At 40.9% G+C, this 26,201-nt stretch overlaps 1 protein-coding gene across 4 annotated transcripts in view; it reads left to right on the forward strand.

Moving 5' to 3' along the window:
• Positions 1–3,118: 3,118 nt before the first annotated feature.
• The window catches only part of LOC132761515 (phosphofurin acidic cluster sorting protein 2-like), a 290,761-nt gene continuing 267,678 nt past the window's right edge, over positions 3,119–26,201 (forward strand). For 3 of the 4 annotated variants that reach the window (XM_060754451.2, XM_060754452.2, XM_060754453.2), the window contains exon 1: positions 3,120–3,385. In XM_060754451.2, coding sequence (XP_060610434.2) covers positions 3,192–3,385 — 194 coding nt within the window. In that variant the 5' untranslated portion in view covers positions 3,120–3,191. Of the gene's footprint in view, positions 3,386–26,201 lie in introns of all 4 variants that reach the window. The other variant, XM_060754450.2, reaches the window with a different exon arrangement.

Here is a 26,201-nt window from a genome sequence, read left to right on the forward strand (position 1 = left end):
TCCAATATGCTGATGACAATGTCATCTGTGCGCATTCAAAAGAAGACCTACAAGCCACATCTAAACACCTTTGCAGAAGGATATGAGAAGCACATTATAAAAATCCATACAAAAACCATTAATTTGTATTAATTTATTTTCTAGATTTATATTCCACCTTTCTCCCAGATTGGAATAACAATAGAACTCCAGTATGCTGATGACAACGTCGTCTGTGCACATTTAGAAGAAGACCTACAAGTCACATCTAAGCACATTTGCAGAAGCATATGAGAAGCGCATTTCTTTATATTCCACCTTCCTCCCAGATTGGAATAACAATAGAACTCCAATATGCTGATGACAACGTCGTCTGTGCACATTTAGAAGACCTGCAAGCCTCATCTAAACACCTTTGCAGAAGCATATGAGAACCACATTATAAAAATCCATACAAAAACCATTAATTTGCATTAATTAATTGATTGGTTGCATTTCTTTATATTCCACCTTTTCCCCAGATTGGAATAACAATAGAACTCCAATATGCTGATGACAATGTCGTCTGTGCACATTTAGAAGAAGACCTACAAGCCACATCTAAACACCTTTGCAGAAGCATATGAGAAGCACATTATAAAAATCCATACAAAAACAATCAATTTGTATTTATTAATTGATTAGTTGCATTTCTTTTCTAGATTAATATTCCACCTTTCTCCCAGATTGGAATAACAATAGAACTCCAATATGCTGATGATAACGTCATCTGTGCACATTTAAAAGACCTACAAGTCACATCTAAACACTGGGTTGTTGTAGGTTTCTTCGGGCTATATGGCCATGTTCTAAAGGCACATCTAAACACCTTTGCAGAATCATATGAGAAGTACATTATAAAAATCCATATAAAAACCATTAATTTGTATTAATTAATTGATTGGTTGCATTTCTTTTCTAGATTTATATTCCACCTTTCTCCCAGATTGGAATAACAATAGAACTCCAGTATGCTGATGACAACGTCGTCTGAGCACATTTAGAAGCCACATCTAAACACCTTTGCGGAAGCATATGAGAAGCACATTATAAAAATCCATATAAAAACCATTAATTTGTATTAATTAATTGATTGGTTGCATTTCTTTTCTAGATTCATATTCCACCTTTCTCCCAGATTGGAATAACGATAGAACTCCAATATGCTGATGATAACGTCATCTGTGCACATTTAAAAGACCTACAAGTCACATCTAAACACTGGGTTGTTGTAGGTTTCTTCGGGCTATATGGCCATGTTCTAAAGACATATCTAAACACCTTTGCAGAAGCATATGATAAGTACATTATAAAAATCCATACAAAAACAATCAATTTGTATTAATTAATTGATTAATTGCATTTCTTTTCTAGATTTATATTCCACCTTTCTCCCAGATTGGAATAACAATAGAACTCCAATGTGCTGATGACAATGTCGTCTGTGCACATTTAGAAGACCTAAACACCTTTGCAGAAGCATATGAGAAGCACATTATAGAAATCTATACAAAAACAATTAATTTGTATTAATTTCTTTTCTAGATTTATATTCCACCTTTCTCCCAGATTGGAATAACAATAGAACTCCAGTATGCTGATGACAACGTCGTCTGTGCACATTTAGAAGAAGACCTACAAGCCACATCTAAACACTGGGTTGTTGTAGGTTTCTTCGGGCTATATGGCCATGTTCTAAAGGCACATCTAAACACCTTTGCAGAAGCATATGAGAAGTACATTATACAAATCCACACAAAAACAATCAATTTGTATTAATTAATTGATTAGTTGCATTTATTTTCTAGATTTATATTCCACCTTTCTCCCAGATTGGAATAACAATAGAACTCCAATATGCTGATGACAATGTCGTCTGTGCACATTTAGAAGACCTAAACACCTTTGCAGAAGCATACGAGAAGCACATTATAAAAATCCATACGAAAACAATCAATTTGTATTAATTAATTGATTAGTTGCATTTCTTCTCTAGATTTATATTCCACCTTTCTCCCAGATTGGAATAGCAATAGAACTCCAATATGCTGATGACAATGTCGTCTGTGCACATTTAGGAGATCTACAAGCCACATCTAAACACCTTTGCAGAAGCATATGAGAAGCACATTATAAAAATCCATACAAAAACAATCAATTTGTATTAATTAAGTAATTAGTTGCATTTATTTTCTAGATTTATATTCCACCTTTCTCCCAGATTGGAATAACAATAGAACTCCAATATGCTGATGATAACATCGTCTGTGCACATTTGCCACATCTAAACACCTTTGCAGAAGCATATGAGAAGTACATTATAAAAATCCATACAAAAACAACAGATTTGTATTAATTAATTAATTAGTTGCATTTATTTTCTAGATTTATATTCCACCTTTCTCCCAGATTGGAATGATAGAACTCCAATATGCTGATGACAACGCCATCTGAGCACAGATTTATATTCCACCTTTCTCCCAGATTGGAATAACAATAGAACTCCAATATGCTGATGACAATGCCGTCTATGCACATTTAGAAGAAAACCTACAAGTCACATCTAAACACTGGGTTGTTGTAGGTTTTTTTTTTGGGCTATATGGCCATGTTCTAAAGGCACATCTAAACACCTTTGCAGAAGCATATGAGAAGTACATTATAAAAATCCATACAAAAACAATCAATTTGTATTAATTTATTTTCTAGATTTATATTCCACCTTTCTCCCAGATTGGAATAACAATACTGAAAATAATAACACGTCCTGTTTATTTTCCTTCTTTATTGGGTTGAGATTCCACCTTTCCCCAGAATGCATTAGCAGTAGTAATGACAACAATAATAGTAATGAATACCTGCTTTTTATTGGAGGAGCCTCCCGCCATTCATCCTCTTTCCCCGCCCCTTTTCCATTCTCTCCACCGCAAGCCACGCCCAGTGGAACCTTCCTTTCTTTCAAACCCCGGCCCCACCGCGCTCCGATTGGCTCCGGGTTCTGGAGCCAGCCACGCCCCTTGCTTCTTCATTGGCGGGGGAGGTTCAGAGAGCCACGCCCCCTTGGAGGCTGATTGGTTGGCGGCGAGCTTGGCGCGCCCCTTTCCCGCCCGCGCTGCTGAGGCGGAGGCCGGGCTGGGCCGAGGGTCCCGGCCGCCTAGCTTCGAACCCTGGCCATGGCTATGGCGGCAGCAGCAGCAACAGGGGGGTCTGCGGGCGGGGCGTCCTCGCTGGTGGGCTCGGGGCCCTCGGGGCCGTCGGGCGCGGGGATGGCGGCTCCCCCGGCGGGTCCCTGCGGGGCGGTCCCGGTGCCCATGAACCTCTTCGCCACCTGGGAGATCGACCGCTCCGCGCCCAGCTGTGTGCCCAGGTGAGGTGTGTGTGTGTACCCCTTTAAGAGGGCATGCATCTATTAAGGTGGACATCCTCAATGGGCAATAGAGTAGTGTGGATGCCTGAAATGTGTATACACCCTTAAATGGCAGGTATGGGCAAACGTTGGCCCTCCAGGTGTTTTGGACTTCAACTCCCACAATTCCTAACAGCCGGTAGGCTGTTAGGAATTGTGGGAGTTGAAGTCCAAAACACCTGGAGGGCCACCATATATGTGTGTGCCCTTAAATACATTAAAGTACATACATTTAAGGTATATATTGTGTACACAGACTACTATGTCAATGATATCTACACACCTATATGTGTTAACAGCCTGGCTTGTAGTCTATACACCCTGTGTATGTGTATGCGCCTTTAAATGTGTGTACGTCCCTTTAATGTGTGTGTACATCCTATATGGTAGTCTGTATACTCTCTCTCTATGGCTAGTAGTCTATACACCCTGTGTATGTGTATGCGCCATCAAATGTGTGTACACTCTATGCATGTGTATCCCTTTAATGTGTGTGTACATTCTATATGGTAGTCTGTATACTCTCTCTCTATGGCTAGTAGTCTATACACCCTGTGTATGTGTATGCGCCTTTAAATGTGTGTACACTCTATGCATGTGTATCCTTTAAATGTTTGTACATCCCATTAATATGTGTGTACATCCTATATGGTAGTCTGTATACTCTCTCTCTATGGCTAGTAGTCTATACACCCTGTGTATGTGTATGCGCCATCAAATGTGTGTACACTCTATGCATGTGTATCCCTTTAATGTGTGTGTACATTCTATATGGTAGTCTGTATACTCTCTCTCTATGGCTAGTAGTCTATACACCCTGTGTATGTGTATGCGCCTTTAAATGTGTGTACATCCCTTTAATATGTGTGTACATCCTATAGGGTAGTCTGTATACTCTCTCTCTCTATGGCTAGTAGTCTATACACCCTGTGTATGTGTATGCACCTTTCAATGTGTGTACATCCCTTTAATATCCTATCCTATATGGTAGTCTGTATACTCTCTCTCTATGGCTAGTAGTCTATACACCCTGTGTATGTGTATGCGCCTTTAAATGTGTGTACACTCTATACAGGTGTATCCCTTTAATGTGTGTGTACATCCTATATGGTAGTCTGTATACTGTCTCTCTATGGCTAGTAGTCTATACACCCTGTGTATGTGTATGCGCCTTTAAATGTGTGTACACTCTATACAGGTGTATCCCTTTAATATGTGTGTACATCCTATATGGTGGACTGTATACTCTCTCTCTCTCTATGGCTAGTAGTCTATACACCCTGTGTATGTGTATGCGCCTTTAAATGTGTGTACACTCTATACATGTGTATCCCTTTAATGTGTGTGTACATCCTATATGGTAGTCTGTATACACTCTCTCTCGCTATATATAACTATAATACAATATATACATATAATATTGATAATATTACAATGTAATACAATGTAATACTACTAATTATAATACGATATTATTATTATATATTTTATATTTGATGTTACTCTATATATAATATAATATATTGTATATACATATAATAATGATAATGTTATAATGTAATACAATATAATACTACTAATTGTGATATGATATTATAATTATATATTTTATGTTAAATGTCATATTACTAATAATATTACAGTAACAATGTAATATATGATATTAATAATGTGTTATGGTAGTAATGAAATATATTGTATTTACTTTTAACTTGTAAACTGCTCTGAGAAAGGCGGGATATCAATGTCGGAAATAAATAAATAAATATACACGTGTACCCCCTTGATCTGTGTACATCCCATACAGTAGTACACTCTATACATGTGTAACCCTCAAATGTGTGTACATACTATATAGTACTGTCCTTCCTATCGGTATGTAATGCATACATATACATTTAAGAGATACATTGCGTTCACAGACTAGTATTCCAATGGTATCTACACACCATATATGTGTACTCCTTAAATGTGTGTGCAGACTGTATGTGTTAACACTTTAACTAGTCATCTATACATATTTATGTGTATATGTTCTTACATGTGTGTACTCCTTTAAGAGTATGCAGCATGTGCACTGATTACACCTTTTATAGTAGTATGTACACACTATATATGTGTACCCCTTAAATGTGTGTGCACACTGTATGTGTTAACATCCTAACTAAGTAGTCTATACAGCCTATTTATGTGTATGGCCTCTGCTCCAGCAGGGCTTCCTAAATTCGTGTTTGACATCATGTATATACCCTTAGATTTGTGTACACTCTATACATGTGTACCGCTTTGATGTGTGTACATCCCATACTGTAGTGTGTGCATCCTATAGTGTGTTCCCCTTTAAGAGGAAATGCATACGTTAAGGTACATACATTAAAGGTATGCATCGTATGCACAGACTATACCTTCTATAGTAGTATGTACACACCATATATGTGTACCCCTTAAATGTGTGTGCAAACTGTATGTGTTAACACCCTAACTAGTATTCTATATACCCTATTTATGTGTATACGCCCTTACATTTGTGTACACTATGTACATTCATACCCCTAAAATGTTTATACATCCTATATGGTTGTGTGTACATGCTATACATGTGTACTCCTTTGATGTGTGTACAAACTATATAGTAATGTGTGCATCCTGTAGGTATTTAAGATATACAGTAATCTGTGCACATTTAAACTATACATTGTGTGCACACTGCACAGGCTATTTTGCAAAGGGTATGTACATGCCATATATGTGTACCCCTTAAATGCACACCATATGTGTAAACACCCAAAGTAGTAGTCTGTACACCTGAATATGTTTATGCACCCTTAAATGGATGTGCACTCCATTAGTGTGTACCCTTTATATGTGTGTATCCCTGAAATGTGTATACATCCTAAATATCAGGCATGGGCAAATGTTGGCCCTGCAGGTGTTTTGGACTCCAACTCCCACAATTCCTAAACTTTGACCCTTCAGGTGTTTTGGTCTTCAACTCCTACAGTTCCTAACAGCCGCAATGTTTGCCCACACCTATATATTATTCTGTACACCTTATATGTGTGTACCCCTTAAATGTGTTCACACACTACTATATAAAGTGTACATACATTTAAGGTATATACATTTTTAATGTGCATACATAGTTATGTACATTTTTATAGTAGTGTGTGCATCCCATATACGTGCACCCCCTCAATGCACATACTTTGAAGGCATCCCATATCTGTATACACCCTAAATGTAGTCACATTTATGGTACATACTTTTAAGGTGTATATTCATATCTGTATACACCTTATAGAGTAGTAGGCACTCACTCGATGCGTGTATCCCCTAAATGTGTGTAAACCCCATATGTGTGTATCAGTTAAATGTGTGTACACCTTATACAGGGGTGTACACACATGTGTGAATGCGCAATATAGTATTGTTTATATCCCATATGTGTATACACTATCTATCTATCTATCCTACATTTGTGATGACTACTTGAAGTTTAGTAATTACATTTCCTGTTTTAATAATGAGTTAATCAAAATTACTAATTCCATTTTGAATTCCAGTTTCATGTCGAGTGTCCAAATGGATGTTGCAAACCTTACTTAAAAGTTTAACTTGTAATTTCGCCACACTTTTCTCCTGTTGGAATCTTTCATCCTGTTTTGTGTATACTGTACCTTATTAGTGTATATATATTTTGAGGGGATGCTCTATGCAAGTTCATAATATGATGTAAATGGATACTGCCGGGACATGGGGTGCATCTACACTGTAGGACTAATGCAGTTTTATACCCCTTTAACTACCATGGCTCAGTGCTATGGAATCATGGGAACTGTAGTTTGATGAGGAACCAATGCTCTTTGGCAGAGAAGGCTCACTGATGCATCTATTTTCTGTTAATAATAATAATAAATAACATTACTATGTTATTATTAAGTATTGTATTTGATGTTATTGGTTTTTTAAATGTACCTTTGCTCTATTGTAATTTATTTGGGCTTGTTCTCATGTTAGCTGCCCCGAGTCCCTTCGGGGAGATTGTGCCGGGGTATAATAAAGATTATTATTATTATTGTTTTCTGTTTCCTATGTTTTAATCGTATCTTTAAAACGTTATTTAATTTTTCTTAAAACCAGTGTTACATCTGGATGCAATCCATTAGGAGATCAAGATTAATTATTTAAACAGGCTTCGCCTATTATTTATGTCAAACTCTATTATGTATCTCAAACCCATTATTTAAACCTGGCTTCTTCTTCCTTAACTTTGGAGCAGCGTGCTGTTCCTGGTTCCTCCTTGTCCCAGGAAATGTGCGCTGTTAATGAATGAGCATCAGTCTCAATGATGTGGAAGTTGCTGCTATTGCATAACGTTTAATTGTTCACACTTTCCCTCATTTGTTCCGTTTTTCCCAGTGTACTCTTTGTTCCCACTCCTTTGTGCCTCATTGATTGATTTGCACCAGGCTCTGATGCTGATGAAGCTGCTACACACTTTCCCCCAACTGGGAACCTTTCTACAACTTCTGGAGGAGAATGCTTACAAATTTTGCTTGTGTGTTCAATGCGTAGGAGGTATAAAATGTGACCAGTGTATACAGTTATGCCGGGGGGGGGGGGGTTGTTTGAGGGGGGGGGATACATCCATACTGTAATTAATGCATTTTGACACCACTTTAACTGCCATGGCTCATTGCTGTGGAATCCTCAGAGTTGTAATTACTGTGTCCCCTAGGTTTATTTGTGTATTAAATTTGCTGCAGAGTGCAATATGTCTTTGAGCACTGAAATTAAAGAGGTTTAGGTCTATTGGTAAAAGGAAACCAACTGCAACAACTGTGTATATAAGCATAGTTGCCTTCTGGCATCAAGGTATACCTTACACCTTGGTAAGGTATACCTTGGTCCTTCACATTGGTAGGTTTCACTTTTGTGGATTTGCTGATTTCACTCCTATGTTTTCAATAGTAATCTTTAGCTTCTCCAGCATAACTCAGTGGTTGACTTTTCCTGCATATTACCACTCCAGTAATCAAATTTTGACATATCAGATATGTGTGCCAAGTTTAGTCCAGATGACCTCACAACCTTTGAGGATACTTGCCATAGATGCAGGCAAAATGTCAGGAGAGAATGCTTCTAGAAAATAGCCATATAGCCCGAAAAACCTACAAGAACCTTGGTCCAGATTTATCGGTGTTTGGGTTCACAGTGTTGGTGTGTGTAGGATGTAGGTGAACTACAACTCCCCCAAATCAAGGTGAATTTCCTCCAAGGACCTCCAGTATTTTTTGCTGGTCATGGGGGCTCTGTGTGCTGAGTTTGGTGCAATTCCATCTTTGGTGGAGTTCAGATTGCTCCTTGATTGCAGGTAAACTATAAATCCCAGTGCCTACAACTCCATAATGTCCAGACCAATTCCCCTCAAAACCCACCAGTATTCAAATTTGGGCATATCGGGTATGCGTGCTAAGCTTGGTCCGAATCCATCATTGTTTGGGTTTGGAACAACATGTAGGTGAACTACAACTCCTATAAATCCCTAGTTCCTTTTTGTCATGATGGTTCTGTGGGTCAAGTTAGTTCCACGTCCATCGCTGGTGGAGTTCAGAGTGCTCTTAGATTGCAGATCAGTACCTACAACTCCTATAAATCATGGTGAATTCTCCCCAAACCTTTCTGATATATTCAGTTGCCAATCAATTCCTCTGCTTGCTGTGTGCCATAGAAAAGAATAGGTTATGGTAGAGGCAGTGTGCGGCGTCATGCAAGTTCCACTCCAATGGAGAGAGTAACAAACACATAAAATCTAGAATGGAATTGTCTCCGTATGAAAACCTTCACTTGGGTGGTGGGCAGTATGGCATTTGTGGAGGACATTGGCAAATGGCGCTCATTGTAACCTGCAGTGTCATTGGAGAGAGGACCATTGGAGTAGTGGGAGCTTTAGCTGTTTGTGGAGGCAGGATCTCTTTGTCAGTGGACACACCAGCCATACATACACACATACAGATTTTCAGATAGATGTAAAACATTTGATCGTTATCCCAAAATATATCAAATTCTTCCAAAACATATCCAGGCATGACTTTGTTTTTCACCAGTCTTCGTGGTTCTTGTGGTTACCATTTTGGCCTCTAAACTGAAGGACTGATGATTTGGTTAACATGCTGGAATTAGCTAGTAAACCTGATGCATCTATTTTTCTCTCAATTTCTCTGTTCGTATATGTTCCTTAATGGCTTCTAGAGCAGCTGCTCTTGAACTTGCCTGTTGGGTGTACCCATGGATGTAATAGGATTGGCTAGGGTAGAATCCTACTTTTTCCCTACTCATACTATGTTTGTTTATATTACAGTACTAGCCATCCCCTGCCATGTGTTACTGTGGCCCAGTCTGTGTATATGTGTTCTGTGTGTATATATGTGTGTATATCTGTGTGTATAAATTTGTGTATATGTGTATATATGTGGTTTTATGCATGCGTTGTAATGTAAATTTTATTTTTTGGCTTTTAAAGGTTTTTTTGCCCCTGCCATAACCGCCCATTGAATGCACTGCAACAGGGTCATAGGCTGTATCTACAAGACAGGGCACAACAAAGCGCTTCTGGCAGCAGATGAGAGGTTTGCATGCATGCCTGAACTCTCAGAAAAGCACACTTTTGCATTCTGCCTCAATGTCTATCTCAGTCTGCCATCGTTAGTAGTGTGACAGAGGCCTTTGGAAGTGTCTTTCGGCGATTACAAGCTTTCCATCCCAAAATATTTTCCTGCTTCTTGGCAGGGGGTTGGACTGGATTGTCCATGAGATCTCTTCCAACGCTATGATTCTATGAATATACTTTCCTGGTATGAGACAGTCACGGAGTGCATTTACACAGTTGAATGAATGCAGTTTGACACCACTTTGATTCCTTGTCTCAGTGTTATGGGATTTATAGTTTGGTGAGGCCCCAGGATTTTTTTTAGCAGAGAAGGCCAACGGTTGAATTAATGCAGTTTGACACCACTTTGATTCCTTGTCTCAGTGTTTTGGAATCCTGGGATTTATAGTTTGGTGAGGCCCCAGGATTCTTTGGCAGAGAAGACCAACGGTTGAATTAATGCAGCTTGACACAACTTTGATTCCTTGTCTCAGTGTTATGGAATCCTGGGATGTATAGTTTGGTGAGACCCCAGGATTCTTTGGCAGAGAAGGCCAACGGTTGAATTAATGCAGTTTGGCACCACTTTGATTCTTTGTCTCAGTGTTATAGAATCCTGGGGTTTATAGTTAGGAGTCTTTGGCAGAGAAGGCCAATGGCCTTGTAAAACTACAACTCCTATGATTACGTAGCATTGACCCACTGCAGTTTAAGTGGAGCCAAACTGCATTAAATCAAGATTTATAGATTCACCCATGGTGAAGTGTATCTCACATTGTCTCCAATTAGTGTGGCAATTGGGCATGCTGACTGTGGATGATGGGACTTGTAGGTGACAAAAGTTGAGGGTTCCTGGTTGGAAGATGCTGGCTTAAAGGCATAAATGAATTGCGTGAAGTAGTACACGGAGCGTATTTGTGTGTGTGTGGGGGGGGGGGGGGGAATGGCAGGGAGGAGGGGAGGAGGATTAGCCTCTCAAACTGGTAAACAAGTGTTCATGCAAATGGAGAAAAGGGTGGGTTACCAAAGCAGCCTCTGAAAAGGTTTGTGTCTCTATGGGCTCTCTTTCACATTCCATGGCAACTGATGGCAACTGTCTCCAAGCGGAGAAATCATGACTTGGAATCTTGCTTCTATTAGCAATTTGTATTGTTTGTCTGGCTCAACCATTTTGCTTTTCAGTCTGTTTGCTCTACAACTTCGCTGTTGTTTCAAGTATTTGTATTTTTTTAATTACAGAACTTAAAGCCACAAAGAACACTTAAAAAAGAGAGAGCAAGAATGCATGTAAGCCTGGCTCTTAGCTACTCTGCTCAGGCTGCTACAGCTTCTTAAAACTTTTTTTTTCCCTGGGAAAGATGTGAAGTTTTCCATGTAAACAAGCTTTGCTCAAGTGTTGACACTGGACTGAAGATTTATGGAGAGTGTTTGCTTAGCACGCATTTAATACTTGAATTTGGAAATTACTGTCCAACCTTGATATTTACATTTTATACTTATTTGTTTATATTACTTGTTCTGAAAAATATGTAATAAAATGCCACTGCACTTAGGTTTGAGGATAGGCAGTTGCTACAAGTGTTATCTGGAAATTAAGGCTCCAAGGCACGTAGCTCTCGTAGGGAATTTTTGCAGGGGAGTTGGTATCACTGCCATGTAGTGGGAAGCCACTGGAAGCAAACGAGCAGTGTCAGTCGTCAGTAGCTCATCGATTGGTGATGTGAGAAAAGTTAGAGATGAGCATCCTCATTCCGTTTCCCTTCTGTCTGTCTCCTTCATGACAATGCTCGTCCACACACCACTCATGCAACACAAGAGTTGTTGACTTCATTTGGTTGGGATGTTTTAAGCCACCCCTCTCACAGCTCTGATCTTAAACCTAGTAACTATCATCTCTTTAAAAACCTGGGTGGAAAACACTTTTCTGATGACGAAGAGGGGAAAACCAAAGTGACGAACTGGCTGAAAAAGGTGGTGGAAGACTTCTTTGACACAGGCATCAAAAAACTCATCACATGGATGACAAAATGTATTGAACCAAATGGTGATTATGTGGAAAAATAATGTAATACCTATGTTATAATCCATGTAAGTTTTATTAAAATATATTTTCTCTTTGTAATTTTAAAAAATATTGTAACCTTACTTTCCAGATATCTCTCGAATATTAAAAAATATTTTTTCATCATAAACCTTATTGTTCATTTCAGAATGCCTCCAGAAGTCATAGAATCATAGAGTTGGAAGGGACCATAAAGGCCATCCATTCCAACCTCCAGCCCTGCAGGAATACATAATCAAATCACCCCTGACAGATGGCCAACCAGTCTTTGCTTAAACCTCCAGAGAAGGAGACTCCACCAAGCTCCGAGGGTGCATATTCCACTGCTGATCAGCTCTTACGGTCAAGGTGTTCTTCGTAATGTCTGTGGAGTCTTTTTTCCTGCATTTTGAATCCATTGCTCTCTGTCCTAGTCTCCAGAGCAGCAGAAAACAAGCTTTCCCCCTCCTCAATGTGATACCTTTTCAAATATTTAAACATGGCTTTTATATCCCATCTTAGCCTTTTTTTTCCTCCAAGATAAATAGACCCAGCCTCATAGGGCTTGGTCTCCAAACTGTTGATCATTTTGGTTGCCCTTCTTTGCATACATTCTAGCTTGTCAATATCTTTCTTGAATTGTGGTGCCCAGACCTGAACACAGTATTCCAGGTGAGTTCTATGACTTGCCTCGATCTCAACACCATACTCTTATTGATATAGCCTAGAGGGATATAGTGTCGAGATTGAATGAAATCATACTGTGTTGTTTATTCATTCAGTCTCTTCTGACTCTTCGTGACCTCATGGACCAGCCCACTCCAGACCCCCCTGTCGACCGTCACCACCCCCAGCTCATTCAGAGTCAAGCCAGTCACTTCAAGAATACCATCCATCCATCTTGTCCTTGGTCGGCCCCTCTTTCTTTTTCCTTCCATTTTCCCAGCATAATTGTCTTCTCTAAGCTTGCCTATCTTCCCATGATGTGGCCAAAGCACTTCATCTTTGCCTCTAATATCCTTCCCTCCAATGAGCAGTCGGGCTTTATTTCCTGAAGTATGGACTGGTTGGGTCTTCTCACAGTCCAAGGCACTTGCAGAGCTTTCCTGCAAAACCACAGTTCAAAAGCAACTGTTGCTACTTGGTCCTTATACAGATTCCTTAGGAGAGAGACAAGGTGATTTGGTATGTCCATACCACCAAGAACTTGCCACAATTTATTATGATTCACACAGTTGAAGGCTTTAGAATAATCAATAAAATAGAAATAGATGTTTTTCTGAAACTCCCTGCCTTTCTCCATTATCCAGCGGATATTGGCAATTGGGTCTCTCGTTCCTCTGCCTTTTCTAAACCCAGCTTGTACATCTGGGAACACAATAGTTCTACTTTATTCTGCTTTTGTTAGACATCACCTGGAATACTATGCCCAGTTCTGCAGAGGTTTTGCCTTTAAACAACTATGGATATCATGTCCAGTTTTGAACTTTCTTTCTTTCTTTTTTTTTGGCCTCTCTTGATGGTTAGTGTGAATTATAGAGTTTATTGTAGTCACAAAATTGTTCCCTGAATCTCCTTAGTTACTTACTCCTTTAAGCCAAGGAGGAGAACAACAAATTTTAGTGTTACTGGTGAGAACAGCTTTGCTCAGCAAAAATATGTAGTTCCTACTTTACATGTTCAAGTTGTTTGTGGCAGTGAAATCTCTATTTTGACAACAGTGGTGTGTATGTGTGGAGCCGTAGGACAGGTTTGATAATGGGAACTAAGTCCTTGTGCCGGCTGTCTTTCTGGAACATTTTCTTGGGTCATGATGAGTGCAGGAACTGGCCCTCTCCAGAGAAGATTGAGGGTATTGTTTACTGTCAGCTTGGTGCCCACGTAGCTGTCTTCCTCAAATGTGTCCTTTATGTTGTCATTGTTGACTGCCAGCATTGGGGGGAAAGCAGCTCCTAATCGCATGTGGGAACAGTTTCCTTTTTATGTTAGTTGGCTGAGGAGTCTTTGGCACTTGCTTCCCTGGGCATTCCTGGCCAATCTTTTGCAGTCAAATCTCTCCTTTTTTGGTTTTTGTTTTAGCAGGTGCCACCCCAGTGTTTGGAATGAGCACAAACTGTGATACTTGAGATCTGATATGTTGAAATGCTTTAGGTTGCTTAGGAACAGAAGAGATAGAAGACCAAGAAAGAGTAGGAAGCATCACTTTTCCAAGAAGGAACAATCTCTGCAGTTCCCGATGTAGGAACAAAAGGTGTCTGTTGGTCATTGCCGGTCTTACATTGCCTGGTGAGACACATCAAGGAAGCATCGCAGATGGATTTACACACATTTTCATAGGCTATGTATGTTAATTTTTGCAACCTTTCCTCAAGTCTTGCTTTCTTTTCCCCACGTAGAAATCTTATGTTTGGATCTTTGTTTGAAAGTTGTACAGCGGAACTCAAAAGAGGAAGGATCTATATTAGGAATGAAGTTGGGGGTGGAAGTAAATGCTCATGTACTTTTCCTATCTGCCCTGAGATTCCCTTGAGAAAAACGTAGGCAAGAAGTAGACCTGTACTCTAATGTGACATAGACCCTGACAAGTGCCCATCCTTTCTGTAGGGATAGTATCTGCAGGGCTCTTTTCCTTCTAAAGCAGTGGTTCCCAACCTTTTTTTGACCAGGGACCACTTTCCAACATTAGTACAAAAATGATTACGAATCAGTTTTTGGTCAACTTCAGATTCGGTTTGGATATTGGGGTGCTGATTTAGAAAATTGCGTTGGATAGACCACATCAACTCTAGCTTCTGATACAGAACACCACATCTAGTCTAGAGATGGCCAAATGAATCTTGGAGTGGATGACTATTTGTGCAAATCCAGCAATCTAAAACCTCTTGCTGGTACTGTAATTTGCTGTGAAAAATGATAATTCAGTTCTTGCATCTATGGCAAGCATCTTCGGGGTGAAGATGCTTGCCATAGATGCAGGCGAAACGTCAGGAGAAATGCCTCTAGAACATGGCCATATAGCCCGAAAAAACCCACAAGAACTGAGTGATTCCGGCCATGAAAGCCTTCGACAATACAAAAATGATAATGTTCTAACCCTTCCTGTCCCTGACTTTCCCATCTCTTTCCATTCAGGTTATGGTTAGGTTCCCCCCTTTGCTTTTGTCAGTAGATGCTTCAGTCGAGGACTGTTGGTGCGGCACTTTCTTTCTCTTAGCAACAGGAAAGAGTGGTGTCTATGTTGCTCTGAGCCTAAATAGCAGCCACTTTAAAGAAGCAAAATATAGCATTTGCTTTTCCTGTCTTGCTAAGACAGAGGCTGTGTTGGCTGGGGAACTTTGGGAGCTGTCATCCAGATCCCCTCCCCAAACTGGTAGGAGATAGACAAGAGACTTTCAGGTTTTATTTTTCCCTATTGAAGTTCCCATCATTTGTGAAGACATTTCTATCCACTTGAGAATAAAAAGCTGTCTTGGCTTCAAAGGATCATTCTGGACCTCTAGTTCACATGTTAATCATATTATAGATATCCATGGTAAACTATACTGAATGTAACTTCCTTCCCTACTTTTGAGTGAGTTTGAGAGAGATCAGAAGCTTCAATGGTACAACAGCAGGCTTTGTAATGAAGTTTGAAACTTTATAATGAGAAGTTTAATCTCGTCTGAAGATCTCAAATTGGGCTGGTAAGAGGCAAGTGGCTGGCAGTTCAGCATTGTTTATACATAGAAAGTTGTGATGAGACCATATCTCAGGGGAAAAGCACATGCTTTGATAGTAGAAAGTTATAAATTCAGTCCCCACCATCCCTTAATGGGGCTGGGAAAGACCTATTAATGTAGACCAGTGTTTCTCAACCTGAGGGTCGGGACCTCTGTGGGGGTCGCGAGGGAGTGTCAGAGGGGTCACCAAATATCATCAGAAAAAACAGTATTTTCTGTTGGTCATGGGAGTTCTGTGTGGGAAGTTTGGCCCAATTCTATAGTTGGTGGGTTTCAGAATGCTCTTTGATTGTAGGTGAACTATAAAGCCCAGCAACCTCAATTCCCAAATGTCAAGTCTATTTTCCTCAAACTCCACCAGTCTTCATATTTGGGCATATTGAGTATTCATGCCAAGTTTGGTCCAGATCTATCACTGTTTGAGCACACAGTGCTCTTTGGATGTAGGCAAACTACAACTCCAAAATTCAAGGTCAATGCCCACCAAATCCTACCAATATTTTCTGCTGGTCATGGGAGTTCTTAAGCGGCTGAGGAGGAAAAGGAAGGGGACTGAGGCCAGGAATTGTGTGAGTTGAAGTCCAAAACACCTGGAGGGATGGCCAAAGTTTGCCCATGCCAGATATAGAGCCTTAGTGGGTACATAAGTGGGATCCAAGGGCCACACCATGCCCCGTCCTGGCATAGCATGTGTTGTTAATGGCCATAAGTGACTTAAAAACTGTCAGATAAGAATATAACACTGCCGTAAGTAGCAAAACTTGCCGACTCGGATGTTGAAAAACAGAAGTTAAGCCCTCAGGCCCTTTTAATAATGTTATTTGGTAGGATGGGCTGTTTAAGATATGAGAGGGGATTATATTAACTAGACTCCATTGTCTCATAATAGCCTTTTTTTTTAAGCTTACTGTTTTTAGATAGGCAGAGAAAGAGTAATCTGGAAGATTGAAACCTATATAGAGAGGTTTCTTTTTTTATGCCAAAGGGATCAGCCATTCCCCAGAACATAAGCAAGTAACCTGGTGCTCTCTGATTAATGTTTCTTAGAGCATGTAAAGGTTTCCCTTGACATTAAGTCTAGTCGTGTCTGATTCTGGGGGTTGGTGCACATCTCCATTTCTAAGCCAAAGAGCCGGCGTTGTCCATAGACACCTTCAACGTCATGTGGCCAGCATGACTGCATGGATCGGCATTACCTTCCCGCAGAAGCGGTGTCTGTTGATCTACTCACATTTGCATGTTTTCGAACTGCTAAGTTGGCAGAAGCTGGGGTTAACAGTGGGGGCTCCTCGCACTCACCCAATTGGGACCCCCAACCTTTCAGTCAGCAAGTTCAGCAGCTCAGCGGTTTAACCCGCTGCACCACTGGGGGGCCTTTACATTGCTCATAAATGCCAGAAAACATGGGTAAATTTTATTTATTTATTTATTTGGGGTTCTTTTACCCCGCCCTTCTCACCCCGAAGGGGACCCAGGGTGGCTTACACAGTAAAGGCACGATTAGATGCCAGCATCACAACAATCATCACAACTTACAGTAAAATTCACAGTTACTAACAGCTTCATGCATTATTCCAGTAAAAATCAATAAAATCAATAAAATCAATACAAACCTAAATTCCTCCCTTACATTGTCAGTGTTTGCTGTCTCATAGATCCGCTTTTAATACCATTTCGTCAATCCTGCTGGTCTTTAATTGCCTGGTTGCCCAAAGGCCTGGTCCCATAACCAAGTCTTCACCCTCCTCCTGAAGGAGAGGAGGGATGGTGATGCTCTGATTTCCCCGGGAGTGAGTTCCACAGGCGAGGGGCCACCACTGAGAAAGCCCTGCTCCTCGTCCCCACCAGCCTCACTTGTGAGAGTGGTGGGGTCGAGAGCAGGGCCTTCCCAGATGATCTCAAGCTCCGAGGTGGGACGTAGCGGGAGATACGTTCGGACAGATATACTGGACCGGAACCGTACAGGGTTTTATAGGTCAAGACCAGCACCTTGAATTGTGCTCTGAAAAGTATTATGTAAGGTGGAGTCCAAAGCATTTGATCAGCACCTGGTTGTCTACCTTTGTGTAGGTATTTTTTCTTAAATAGAACACTATCTAGCCTTATCTTTTAGACTTAACATCTTTCCCCGAGACCAAAATCCTCGTCAGTGGATATCTCTAATCCCTACAAAGCAATCCGTTAATTTTTAATATGCTATGTTTCAAGCAATGTGTAGTTTCTTTGCAGAAATACCTTTACGATTTAAAATACGAGATGTGAAGAGGAGCTTTTTAGGACCATGAAAATGAATAAAATTTGACTACCAGTATTAAAAAACCCTCTAAAATCAGGACAGCAAATAAAAAGTAACACTCATAAACAGGGGAATTCCAGACAGGAAACAATCAGGGCCAGCTAACACTCCAGGCATCAACCAGCCAGCCTTTGAAGTTGCAAGGCTATCCAGTTAATAAAGCTGGCCAATTTCAACATCAACAGACAAACAAGAGTTCCGTCTCCCACCCTGGACATTCCACAGATATATAAATCCCACTTTGCTAGTTTCCTCTGAGGATGCCTGCCATAGATGTGATCAAAATGTCAGGAGGGAATGCTTCTGGAACCTGGCCATACAGCCCGGAAAACTCGCAGCAACCCAGTGATTCCGGCTATGTAAGCCTTTGACAGCACATTAAAATCCAAAGTCCTTCTGCATCTTAAAGACTAATAGATTCATGGCATCAGTTTATTATTATTGGATGCACCAATTGTTATTTCATTTGGCAGATAGTTGTATACACTCATTTCTGCCAACGGAGATGTCATTTCAGGAATTTGTATTCCATGAGAGGTTTTACTATAACTTAATTTCTCAGTCTTTCAGGTGCCATTATATTCTTGGTTGTTTTTGCTACAACATACTGAAATTATTATTATTATTATTATTAACTTTATTTGTACCCCGCTAGCATCTCCCGAAGGACTCGATGCGGCTTACACGGCTGCTCAATGGCTGCTCAATTGTTATGGTGGGAACAGAAGAACCAAAGAGGCACTGGAATGTTTTTGGAAATGTATATTCGATCACAAAATTACCTTCCATCCCAAGTTAGTCTAATGATGAAAACAGTAATGCTGGAATCAAATAATGGTGCCTTTATTTTGTTATAATTCATTGTTTACTTATTATGTTCCTATTTGCGTCACATCAATCCAACTGTGAGGGTCATCTTCCAACTCAATGGCTCATTTTCTCTTTGTAAAAAAGGTAAAGATTTCCCCCTGACATTAAGTCTAGTTGAGTACGACTCCGGTGTGTGTGTGTGTGTGTGTGTATGGTGGTGTTCATCTCCATTTCTAAGCCAAAGAGCCGGCATTGTCCATAGACGCCTCCTAGGTTATGCGGCCAGCGTGACTGCATGAAGTGTCAATATCTTCCTGCCAAAGTGATACCTATTGATCTACTCACATTTGCATGTTTTTGAACTTCTATGTTGGCAGAAGCTGGGGCTATCAACGAGGCTCACCCCGTCCCGCTGATTTGAACCGCTGACCTTCTGGTCAGCAAGTTCTGCAGCTTAGCGGTTTCAACCCTCTCCACCATCCCAGCCCCTTTGTAAAAAAAACCCAAATATTTGGACTAGAATCAGATAATAATAGAGTTGGAAGAGACTACAAGGGCCATCTAGTCCAACACTCCACTATGTAGTAACACACAATCAAAGCACTCATGAAAGATGACCATCCAGTCTGATGAAAAGGATGCCTCACCACATGCCGAGACAGCCTTTCACTTAACTTCCCAGAATCAAAACATTAATTTTCCCCAGTTCTGTTCCTTTCACCTCACACATACATAATAGGAAGGAAATACTTATTTTTGGTATTCGGAAATTAATTTGATTGCATAACTGCATGCGATGGTTGTGACCTATATGATTCATCCAGCGTGGTTTCAACATTCCCACATAATCTCTAGTGTAAAATTGCCCCCTTGGGAAAGCGGCTCTCAATACTTCACGCAGGGTGTGTGTGAAGGGGGCTTGTGTTTCTTTGCAAGTTGTACGTGGAGTTTCCAGAGGTGCATTTTCAGGCTGCCAGGCCTTTATATGCACATGTCAGTCCGCTCAGTGGGGCTTGCTTTTGAGTGGATGCATATGCTATTAAATTCTTTTGGTCTTCCACAGCTTTGCATTTAACAATTTGCGTCACAACCAGATGTTAAAAAGGAATTTGTTACAAGCGAGTGAGTAGACCGTCAGAGAAGTAATGGCCCTCTGAGTCTTTTCCCTGCTATCCCATTTGGTAAAAGGAAATCTTTGTGCCTTGCTTGCTAAGCAGTTTGAGCTGATTCTTTTTCAGACATGTGGGTCAGAGTGTGGGTCATCAGAGAAAGAGCAAAAGCAAAGTTTTTTACTGGTTGCTACTCAGGATTTTTCCTTCCCAGGTCTAAATACGTCTTGCTTTGCTTTGGTGGTTGGGAAAGAAGTTGGGAGCTAGGTAGGAGGTCCATCTCCAAATAGTAAGACTGCTAAGAGGCAGGGAATTGGCATTATCACGTTCAGCTTATTTGCCGTTTTTTAATTGCAAACTGGACGTTTTCATGGCTTGCTAGTTGTTGTTATTATGGTTGCCATTGTTGTTGTGTGCCATCAGTTCATTTCTGACTCTTAAAACAAATACTTCATGGGACTTTTTTGAGAACGTTTGCAAAACATAACGATTAGTCCCACATTCGTTATTCATGCTGCTTCTTTTATGTCAATTCCGTATTGCTACTCTCCCAAACACCAGGTTCCACAGACAAGTCTTGACTTTTTTCCTGAAAAACAGGAGGGAGGAGGCTGATCTAATATTGTTGAGGGAGTTCCACAGCCAAAGGGCCACCACTGAGAAGGCCTTGTCTCTCATCCTCATCAGTCGCACCTGCAAAGAAGGTGGGACCGAGAGCAAGGCCTCCTTGGCAGATCTTAACGCTTGAGCTGATTCATGGGGGGAAATATGTTCAGACAGGTAAGCTGAGCAAGAACCATTTAGGGCTTTATAGGCTAAAGCCAGGACTTTGAATTGTGCTTGGTAACAAACTGGTAGCAACCAGCAGAGTTGACGTAACAGAGTGTTGAATGCTACCTGTACGCCACCCCGGTGAGCAATCTGCCTGCCGTACGTTGGACCAATTGGAGTTTCCAAACAGTCTTCAAAGGCCATGGAGAAGAGAGAGAAGATGGAGGAGAAAGAGAATTCTCATTTTCCTTCTCCATTTCTTTCTCTTCCTCCTCCTCCATTTCGTCCATCTTCTTTTTCTCCTTTTCTCCTCCTTTTCTCCTCTTTTTCTTCCTTCACCTCTTTCTCATTTCTCTTTCTCCTCCATCTCATTCTCTTTCTCCTCCTTTTCTTCCTCTTTCTCCTTCTCTTTTTCCCGCTTCTCTTTCTCTGTCTTTTCAAACTCCGTCAGAGTTTGCCCCTTGCCTTCTTCTGACGGTGAGAAAGTCCAAGTGTGTTTCTGTGGTCAAACAAGGATTCAAACTCTGCTCTCCCAAGTCATGGTTCAACACTCAGACCAGCTAGTCCATGCTGGTTTGTTGTTGTGTGTCCTCAAGTCATCAGGAGGTGCCTCCTTCTACTCGAGGGCTGAATTCCATTTCTGAGATGTCCTCAGGGGCCGCATTCCACCAGTGGGCCAGGCAAGTAAGTGGGACCAAAAATATAGCATTACATGATTTTTTTTTTATTGATGGTAACTACGCCTAAGAAGAGACATTTCAGATGATATCAAATAAATGGTGGCATGGGGAAGACTGAGTATCGCCATTCGTAGAAGAGGACCAGATTGGGGCTCATGTGGACCAGAATTGATCCAAAGGCCTGAGGTTCCTCACCCTGCTTTGAAGAGTGGACGTTCAAAACAAATTTTAGAATCATAGAGTTGGAAGAGCTCTCGTCATCCATCCAGCCTAACCCCTTGCCAAGAAGCAGGAAAATCGCATTCAAAGCACCCCCGACAGATGGCCATCCAGCCTCTATATAAAAGCCTCCAAAGAAGGAACCTCCACCACACTCCGGGGAAGAGAGTTCCTCTGCTCAACCGCTCTCACAGTCAGGAAGTTCTTCCTAATATTTAGGCTGTATCTCCTTTCCTGTAGTTTGAAGCCATTGTTCTGCGTCCTAGTCTCCAGGGGAGCAGAAAACAAGCTCCCTCCCTCCTCCCTATGACTTCCCCTCATGTATTCATACATGGCTATCATGTCTCCTCTTCACCTTCTCTTTTGCAGGCAAAACATGCCCAGCTCTTTCGGCCTCTCCTCATAGTACTTGTTCTCCAGACCCTTGATCATTTTAGTCACCCTCCTCTGGACACATTCCAGCTTGTCAACATCTCTCTTCAATTGCGGTGCCCAGAATTGGACACAGTATTCCAGATGTGGTCTAACCAAGGCAGAATAGAGGGGTAGCATTGTTTCCCTGGATCTAGTCACTAGACACCTATTTATTCAAGGCAATATCCCTTTTTTTTGCCGCCGCATGACATTGTTGACTCCCCTCATGTTTAACTTGTTGTCCATGAGGACTCCAAGATCTTTTTCATACATACTACTGTTGAGCCAGGCACCCCCAATTCTGTATCTTTGTAGTTCATTTCTTCTGCTTTAAAGAATATAGAATATTTTTAGGAAGATAAAGGGTTTCCCTATTAAGTCCAGTCTGGCTCTGGAGTTTGGTGCTCATCTCCATTTCTAAGTCGAAGAGCTGGCGTTGTCTGTAGACACCTCCAACGTCATGTGGCCGGCATGACTGCATGGAACGTTGATACCTTCCCGCTATTTATCTACTCACATTTTCATGTTTTCGAACTGCTAGGTTGGCAGAAGCTGGGGTTGACAGCGGAAGCTCATGCCGCTCCTGGATTCAAACCTGCAACCTTTCGGTCAACATGTTTAGCAGTTCAGCGGTTTAACCCACTACACCACTGGGGGCTCCCAGGGTATTTTTACCATCAGCCAAACACTTACGTGAGGAACTTTGGGCAGTAGTTATGGGAAGATAGAGAGAAATCTTTGCTATTTTTGTGTTATTTTTTTCTTTGTAATAATATTTACATCATTTTTCTTAATGAGATCTCCATAATAGCATAATTCATAAGTTCAAGAGTTTGACCCTGTTTTCTATTCTAAACAGTCTTTTGAAAAATGACATGCTGACTTCTATTTCATCTGTGATTTTATTTGTATGGGGCAGCAAAAGGAACCAACATTGACAGGGACTGCATGTTGGGAAGGGCAGAAAAATAATACATGACTTATCCAAGTGTGTGCCCGTTTAGTAGTTTTTCTCCCCTCTTTCTCCAGAAGCTCCAACAAGCTTGTGTGGCACCTAAGTGTTAATGTGTTGGAAAGGACTCCTGGCAAAAAGGCAGCCTTTTCCTGGTGAAAGGAAAAACACTTCTCAAGTGGAGCTTGCTGATAATGTAGAGCAATGAAGTAGGCCATGTTGTGTCTCTTAGGGGACAAGACAGCTGCAGCAGGAAAGGGAACTCTTAACTCAGTCCCAGTTGCAGGGAGAGTCCGGCTTCTTTCTAGCTTTGCAGTTTAGTTGACGGAGATTTCATATCAGCACTTAACACACTTGCTTTAACCATCCAAACTATTGCTTCTCTATCAGCTTGTTGAACAAATGCCTGTCTATTTTCCCTCAAAGCAGGTGTGATTATCTTGTTTTATCCTGCATGATTTTGGGTGGGTCAGAATTTGGAACCAGTAATTTATTTATAATTTTCATTAAAGCCAGAGTTGACAAAAGTATGGCCCTGGGATTGTTTATGGCACTCTTCTCAAGCTTTTTAAAATCGTCTTTCCCTTTTAAATTGGGAAAGGAAAATGCTATAAGTAAACCAGCACTCAAAGAGCAGCAATTCACCTTTTAAATAGGTTGCAGAGGTGTTTACCATTAAAACAAACACCTCAAAAGTCAGAAATGGGCTATATGTGGCTGTGAAAGCTGGGCAGTAAAATAGAGGCTGATAAGAAAATCAACTCATTTGAGATGTGATGCTGGAGGAGAGTTCTGTGATACTGTGTTTGGCTAAAAGGGCAAATACACGAGTCTTAGAACAAATCAAGTCTAACTCTCCTTTGAGGCAAAACTGTCTAAACAGAGGTTGTAGTACTTTGGCTATATTATGAGAAGACATGATTCCATAAAAAGACAATAATGCTTGGTAAGGTAGAAGGCAGTAGGAAAAAGAGAAAGACCACATTACTAAAGGATGGACTCAATTAGGGAAGCAGACCTGAGCAGGACTGTTGAGGATAGGGAGCCTTAGAGGTATTTAATTCATAAGGTATCATATGCTGGAGCCAAATTGAAGGAAGCTAACAACAAATCAATTCAAAGGTAATTACTTACCTCTATGGGCTTGTGAGCTGCCCCAAGTCCCTTCGGGCAGATGGAGGCAGGGTACAAAAATTTAGTAGTAGTTGTTGTTTTTGTTATTATTATAACCAAAACCCATATTGGTGCAGTGGGTTAAACTCTTGTACCAGCAGGACTGCTGACCAAAAGGTAGGCGGTTTGAATCCAAGGAGTGGGGTGAGCTCCCATCTGTCAGCTCCAGCTTCTCAAGCAGGGACATGAGAGACGCCTCCCACAAGATGGTAAAAAAAATATCTGAGCATCCCCTGGCAACATCCTTGCGGACAGCCAATTCTCTTACACCAGAAGCTGCTTGCAGTTTCTCAAGTCGCTCCTGACACAATATGAAAAAAATTGAAAAACCCAAAATTTTAATGATTACGTTTGTAATTATTTGTTGCATGTTCATTTCAAAGCACAGAATGTGATGGAGGCTTCTTAATGACATAAGAGATAATCCCCCCCCCCCCCATTATTGATATCTTCAGTTGAGCTTTTGCATCAAAACTGCAGCTAGCCTAATATTATTGTTTGATACATAACAAGATTAGTACACAGCAAACAAGATCACTCTACTAGCTTTTGTATTTGATCATATGTCGGACACTTCCCAAGTGTCTAGGACTGTGTGATGTATTGGCGAATCATGCGTGCAGATCCGAGTAGGGTGGCCTTTTGCAGCTGACAGGTGGTAATTTTGTCAGCGCTGATTGTTTTTAAGTTCAGGCCAAGGCCTTTAACGTTGTTGTTGTTGTTGTTGTTGTTGTTATTATTATTATTATTATTATTATTATGTTTATTTATACCCTACTTTTTCTCTCCACAAGGAGACTCAAAGCAGCTTTTAGGTGGAAGCTCCTTTCTTGGATCAAATGCAGAAGGCATGCTTCTAGTCCAGTCAGTCGTACACTGCCCAAAAAATGCCCTGTTTGGTCTTTTGCTTTATTTTAAAACAAGGGAGAGGAAGGAAGCCGTGTCTAGTTTCATGCTTGCCTTGATGTTTGACAACTTTTCAAAAACCTCAGGAGTGGAGCTGAAGAAGGCTTCAGGGAGGATTTTGTGTGTGTGTGTTTTAAAAGAAAATTCTGAGGTGTAGCTGGTGGGAAAGTAGACACAGGGTGTGAAAGCCTAAATCGTGTAATCTCCCACCCAGGGGCCGGGAGAGTTTGGGAGGAGCTGCTTTGGAAAAGGTCAGTTAGATCATCCACTCTGGGCTTGAGCAGGGTGTGTGCCTGTTGTGTATTAATCATATATTCTGGCCATGAAATGTAAGTTTCACCAAAAAGGATGAACTTGTCGGACCTCTGTTGTGTCTGGAGCTGGAAAGAGAGCTGCTTTTGCTTCTTTGCAACCATTTGATTGAAGAACAGATCTTCCACACTCATTGGACTGATTTGGTACAGGGAAATCCTCGTCTCCCTAGATCTGATCTTGGAAGTGTCAAATTTTGGGATGAGATTACTGCTGGTTATCCCCCGGAGGGGGATACTTAATTTTGTTGAGTTCTGTTCTCATCTGGGTGTTAAGAAAGGCACCCCAATATTTTTCTATGAGTTTTGATTACTGTGTCTTCAGTGGGTTATTCAACTTTTGAAGGAGCCAGTGTGGGATAATAATTTTAGTATTGGACCACAATTCAGTTGCCCGCTTGGTCATGAAAATCCACTGGGTGACCTTAATTAAGTCCAGAGGAACCCATGATAGGTTCACCGTAACATTGGAAATTCCTTTAAAGGTGCACAACAACAACAGCGATGTAACCCGTGGCTTTAGAGTTGTACACAGACCTCTTAGTAAAAAATTGACCCCAAACCTGGCTCGGATTTATCCACAGGGCATTGTGATTACTATATCTTAATTATTATCAGAAAAGGACTCATCCCCTTGCCTGAGTAGAGTGGCAAAAGGCAAGAGTTTAGTTCATTCTGAGAGGACTTAAGAGAAGCATCTACTCTCTTTGCCTCAGGATCACTCCTG

This window comes from Anolis sagrei, chromosome 1 (assembly GCF_037176765.1).
Source record: "Anolis sagrei isolate rAnoSag1 chromosome 1, rAnoSag1.mat, whole genome shotgun sequence".
Taxonomy (NCBI): Eukaryota; Metazoa; Chordata; class Lepidosauria; order Squamata; family Dactyloidae; genus Anolis; species Anolis sagrei.